The sequence below is a fragment of the Etheostoma spectabile genome, chromosome 16 (assembly GCF_008692095.1).
Source record: "Etheostoma spectabile isolate EspeVRDwgs_2016 chromosome 16, UIUC_Espe_1.0, whole genome shotgun sequence".
NCBI classification, from domain to species: domain Eukaryota; kingdom Metazoa; phylum Chordata; class Actinopteri; order Perciformes; family Percidae; genus Etheostoma; species Etheostoma spectabile.
The window spans coordinates 18,050,374-18,056,507 of record NC_045748.1 but is presented as its reverse complement, the minus strand read 5'-3'; the positions used below and the strand labels follow the sequence as shown (position 1 = coordinate 18,056,507).

The following is a 6,134-nucleotide window of genomic DNA, read 5'->3' as shown; positions in this document are numbered from 1 at the left end:
CACACACACACACACACACACACACACACTCACACACACACACACACACACACACATGTGTACCACATAATGACATCTGAAATACCCTCACTTCTTTCTCCCCCTTCAGAAGAAGTAACCAAACCAAAAGCATTGTCTTGAAACAGTACCTATCTGCAGTGATTACATCATATGCCTGTTATGTGGCATGGAAGCACAAACTTGCAAAAGGAACTTTCACACATGCATCTAGGTTTAAAATAAATAAAAATCATCTACTTATTTGTCTTTATTCTTCATGCTTTGTTTCTTTCTTCACTTTCATTGTAATGCTTCACTGGCCTGATTTTCTCACTTAATCACTGCAGAAGCATAAAGCCAGTCATGGGCTGTCATGACGTGTTGCACTACTTTTGGGCAAATCCACAAAGTGGTTTCTAGTTTGTCTGTGAGTAGTTTGGGAGTGTGTATGTAATAAGGTTAAGCAATGAATAATCATTAATAATTTCTTAGACTATGACGGGTGATATTTGGGGTACAGCAAATAAGATTAGGGTCTTGAGTTGGAAGGAGGTGTGGGAAGATACAGTATCACCAAGGCTACAAAAGCAGAAAGACATTAAATGATCAAAATTCAAGTTTTATTTTATAACCGCCATCTTTTGTGACAGAATGAATTGTAAGACAGTTGAAATGAATTGTCGGTAATGGGATTATAATAATAGTACATATGATATAATATCTAATAAGAACTAATACCTTTTTTCTGTAGAAACTGAGCCGTATTGAAGTCTTTTATATCTTACTTAATTTGAAACCTACAGTGATACAATAATATGGATGTTTATGACTTACTAGTACAAGCATCAACACTAAAGTGAATAATTACAAGTTTGAATAAAAAGCAATTATGTAAATTCTCATTTTTGTTCAGGCAGCTATTGAGTTACCTAGTAGTGGGTGAAACTATACTAAATAGACGTTTATGATTAAAGCACAGGGTTAACAATCAATAGGTCAAAAGCATATGTATATGGCCATAAAACACAAGCGTAAACTGCATTTCCTGTTCTAGGACATGAGTTGGGGGAGGGGAGTAGGGGAAGTTTTTAAATAGGTGAGACTTGTTAAGTGCAATGTGGTGTTATGTGCGTCTCACTGGATTGTGTGTTGGTGAGATGTCACAACTTTAAGATGTAAAGTCTTGGTAAGACAATGTGAGAATGAAGTATGAAATTCATAATATTTTTCTTCCTTCCCTGTTTTTGCACGTCTGATTTTGTAGGTTACAGTGTTTGTCTACAGTGACCTAATGCTTGTGACAAGAGAAGATGAACCAGGCAGATGTAATGTCCTTCAGAGTCCCCTGTTCCTTCGACAGCTGAGGCTCCAGGACGGTATGTAGGCCTTTTATTGTACTTGTCACCAAACTGTGAAATTTTGTTATTTTGAGATGTCAAAGATCTTAACGTGGCTATAAATTCAGGTTAGTACATTAAAAAATTTCTTGAAAGACCAAAAAGAACATTAGACATAACTGCAATAACTGCAAAAAAACTGCAAAACTGCAATATGTAAATATATCTTCAAACTATCTTATCTGTTACCACATAACCTTTTACAGTTCAACACAGAATAAAAAAAGAAAGTTTAACAAATTAAACACGCAAATTGCACAACTAGAAATAAACATACATTACCACGGTTAGAGTGATATTTTCAGCCAAGCATAACCAGAGGATATTTAGGAAAAGACTGCCCAAGTTCCTGTTGCTTTGTCTTTTTATTTCACCTCATTGTAAACAGCCATCTCCTCCAGCAATAAGGAGAGAATAACTTGGCCATTAGGGCCGCATAAAGCCCGGGCAAGTCAAATAAATAGGACTGACTGTAAATATCTGTGTTTAAAGGGGTGGGCAGTGACAGAGGCAACATTAGGAGTAATGCTTGGAACAGGGCCAGAGGAGAGGGGTTACACTTATACCCTTAGACCCATAATGCTGAAAAATGGGTCAGTAACAAGTTACTCTCTCCTCCAGCTGACTGTCAGTTGATTATGCTGAGCAGGATATAATCCACAAAACATGTCCAACATGTGTGGCGCAAGAGTCAAAAGCTTTATTATCATAATTTAACAGTAGGGTAGATTGTCAGGATTATAGGGTTGATTTAGCAATATAACAGGATGTTGTTGAGAGGAGATTGTCTGTTCTGTCCCCCACACTTTAATGGCAGCATAGTGTTTAGAGTCAGTGTGAGTGTACGGGGGCAATGACTGTGGCTCCGAGATCATTGATTGGAAATTAAGGTCACACAATCAAGTAAATAGTGGTTTGAGTGATTAATAGGTTTGACTCTTACAGTTGAGGGGTGGGCCTGACCCTCAATGGATAAACCACCCTTTAGGTGTCAGTATAGCCTCACATAGCCACATAGCCTTTCTCCCCAGGCTAAATCATTGCTGAATACACAATTACTAACATTCTCCTGTAGGTTAAGAATCAGAAATTCTTAGAGTAAACCAATCGGAATATCCAGAGGCACTGCACATAGCTCAATTTTGCTTTTGCTAAATATTGCACTGGGGGAAATCTGTGTTTGGCACCCAATTTTGATTTAGTTTACGTCTTTAGATGATTAGTTTGAGTAACATATTACTCATTTTCATTAATATTGGATTTCAGAAATGACTGTTGTTTTGTTGCAGCTTGTTCTTTTTAATTTTGCTGGGCTGTGGCATTTAGTTCATTAACTTGTAACTATTTCCCTCCGGGACTCCATAGTATCAGCTAAAGTTACTGGCAGAGACATGTTGTTACTGAGATGTGAGATGCAGCTTATTAGTGCAGCAGATCAAGCAGCTAAATCCATGGTGAAGCTGTTTTCCAAATCAGGATCATACAATGTGTTAATTCCTCTATGCATCCATGTCTTTAAATTGGACTGCATTAAATTGCACAAACTGCGGGTAAATTGGGAATGTCTGGAAGAGGCCCCTGTCCGACAGACTTTCAACTCCAACCTTTCCAACCTGGCCTGGGAACGCCTCGGGATCCCCCAGTCGTAGCTGGTTAATGTGGCTCGGAATAGGGAAGTTTGGCATCCCCTGCTGGAACTGCTCCCCCCTTGAACCGATACCGGATAAGCGGACAAGCGGATGGATGGATAAATTCACTCATTTGTCACCTTATTCATCTTTCACCTTTCTTCAACGTTTTTTGCCATCAACAATTTTGTTTCACTCTTTCTTAAAAATAAAAAAGTTATAGAAGTTTTTGATGAGAAAGCAGCCAATGGACACTCAAGCACAAGCATGGATTCCAAATACAGCCCTCTGAAACAGAGTGGCCTGAGCTGCTCTGCCCTCCCTACAGACAGAGCTGGTCTCCTCTGGGCCACTTCTGACCTCCACTCTTCACCTAAACAATTGGAGATCACCAGGGTGGGGGATTCAGTAGGGTTTGCGTGTCTCTGTGCCTGTGTGTTTCATGAGGACACACACACACACACACACACACACACACACACACACATCTCCACCCTGCTGCCTGTCATTGTTATTTCGCTTCTGTAGCGTTACTCAGGAAAGAGGCGCCGGGGGACTGCGTTTGTTTCAACAAGGGTGTGTTTGACGTGTGCGTGTGTGTGTTTGACGTGCGTGTGCGCATGCGTGCGTAATGACACAGTAATAGTTCAAAACATTGGCTTTCCTGCGTTCCCGTCACCCATATACCTGGCAAAGGAGTGTGGGAAACATTAAATGTGGTATAGAACACACAAAAAAACTAAATAACCATTTGTCAATTCAAAATGATCATTTTGCATGACCTTATTAAGCCTTTTGTCAGCTACTGCACAATAGTTAGGTATAGGTAGTAGACCAATGCTATCAAAAAACACTTGAGATTAAAGCTTTTTAGATAAAGTAAGTAAATGTGTCTTTAAAAGTATAAGTATATATAAAAAGAGTAGGAAAAAAATAATTCAGTCTAAAAAAAGCCCCTCATACATTACTATGCTGTATGACAGCCATCTGCTGGGTTTTGGAAACAAAAAGATATCCAACAGTGACCTCTGCCGTTGGTTAAAAATAAACCCTTTTTGTTCAACTGACCTCATGGAGACCTTCATAACATCCAGAAAAAGGAACGATTCAAAGAGCTGCCTGTGGAGGCTGCCGTCTTGCTGTATTTAGGCCAGCCAGCTGGGATTAGGCCGACAACCCCAACGGCCTCAATAAATGTACTTAGTATCTGAATTGTTTTTCTTGCACTTTAATGTACATTTAAATTAACTTAATCAAATTAAATTGGTAAATAAATTGGAAAATAAATTGGTCATTGTGCCTTGCCCCATTAACCTTTCATGGTGGTGCATCCTGAATTATATATTGATTGAGTATTATTAAAGGCCCAGACAACTTTTTATCTTCTTGCTGTGAATAATGAACATGAAGCCAAGCACCATCTTGCAATACACTAATTAACTAATGCATTGAAACACGGGAGATTAATGGACATAGGTACAGTGGATAGTGCTCTTCTATACCAATGTGAGGTGGAAAGAATGATAAGGTATGTAGGTTTGAATGGATGATCCTTGTCTTGTCTTTCTAGGACATTTAATCATTCATTTTAAACCTCAGGGCAGGGCCAAGCGGCTCCTCTGTGTGATATAGAACATTGGACAGGATTGCCAGTCAGTCAGAATGTTGGCTTGTGTGTGCACTAACTTAAAATAAAATGAAACATCACCAAGACACACTGTTGTATGATTATGTGTGTGTGTGTGTGTGTCTGGGGGGGTCACTCAATTAAAACCATTTATCATGACTCTAGAAGCACAGACCTGTCTCACAGAGCGCCTTTAAGACTGACCTAAAGCAAAAGCCTCCATCAATAAAAGTGTTTTGGCAAAATCATAATCGAACAATCAAAGATGTTGTATAATGTACAAGAAGGAAGTCCGTTGCCAAATTAAAGTCCTTGTTTTTTTTCTTACAGATTATGCTGAAGAACTGAGATTCTACCTTATTCACATGACGGAGGTAAGAGAAAGGCTTTTGAGGGTTTGAAGGAAAAGAGGGTCTAACATAATATTTTTTTTTTTGTGAGCCAGTGGGGCTATTGACTCTGATGAAAATTACATTACAGGGAAGAATCAAGGATTAGCACAAAGCTCTAATGGAATGTTTTTTTTCTCTGTCTTTCTGACTCCATCTCAGACCTGTCACACACACACAACATGCATTTTTTAAATATTTGTATATATAAATCACAAGGAGAGATGCTGAAATACACAGTGAAAAGATATTTCCAAAAAGTATTTGATATATTACGATATATTAAAATAATCCTTAATTATGAGGAATATTAGTTGCGACATGTTCACACGAGTAAAACACCAAATGTGACCATGGGATAGTAGTATTCAGTATATAAAACAATATAAATGTCATCTGCAATAACACATCTCAGGATGTGATAATTATCTGACAGACACTTTGACACAATCTCATGGTTTTGAAACCTGTTTTCCTGTCGTGAAGTTTTCTCATTTCCCGAAAGCTTTGCTGTAGTTAATGAGCGTGTTTGGTAGGTGGTGGTGTCCTTTCCCCATCTCTTCAGATGCTCCTTCCTTTTTTGCTGCTACTCTCTATGCGCTTTTGATTACATTTAGCATTTTAAACTTGAGAAGTGTGCAGAGAGGGAATGAAACTGCAGCTTTCGTCATGCTTTTAACGTTGCCATACATCATGTTTTCATCACTTCTACTCATTTCTTTCTTTCACCTTTTTACATCCTCTCTCAATCTTATTTTATAGTCTATACCCTTGACGTTCCACGTCCGGGATTGCTCTGTTTCCGCTGGAAATTTTGCGGGATGTCCATGACCTTCCGCTTTTTTGTGTTGGCATTCTGAACTCCTGGTGGATTTATGAGGACCATGGTTAAAGCAACACTTTTTTTCAAAATTGTTTCAGTGGTTCATCAATTCGTAACATTGTGAACGGCACTTTCACATTCACTTTGTGGCTCTTTACCGGCTATTATGCTTCCAACTTGTAGGAGGTCCGAAACGGGAGAAGTTCTCTAATAATAATAATACATTTATTTAAAGCGCCTTTCATGACACCCAAGGTCACTTCACAAACA

At 38.7% G+C, this 6,134-nt stretch overlaps 1 protein-coding gene across 5 annotated transcripts in view; it reads left to right on the top strand.

Annotated features, from left to right (window-relative positions):
- The window catches only part of rgs3a (regulator of G protein signaling 3a), a 192,821-nt gene that overhangs the window by 61,348 nt on the left and 125,339 nt on the right, over positions 1-6,134 (top strand). For all 5 annotated transcript variants that reach the window (XM_032539756.1, XM_032539755.1, XM_032539758.1 and 2 more), the window contains 2 exons: positions 1,265-1,376; positions 4,983-5,026. In XM_032539756.1, coding sequence (XP_032395647.1) covers positions 1,265-1,376; positions 4,983-5,026 — 156 coding nt within the window. The remainder of the gene's footprint in view (positions 1-1,264; positions 1,377-4,982; positions 5,027-6,134) is intronic.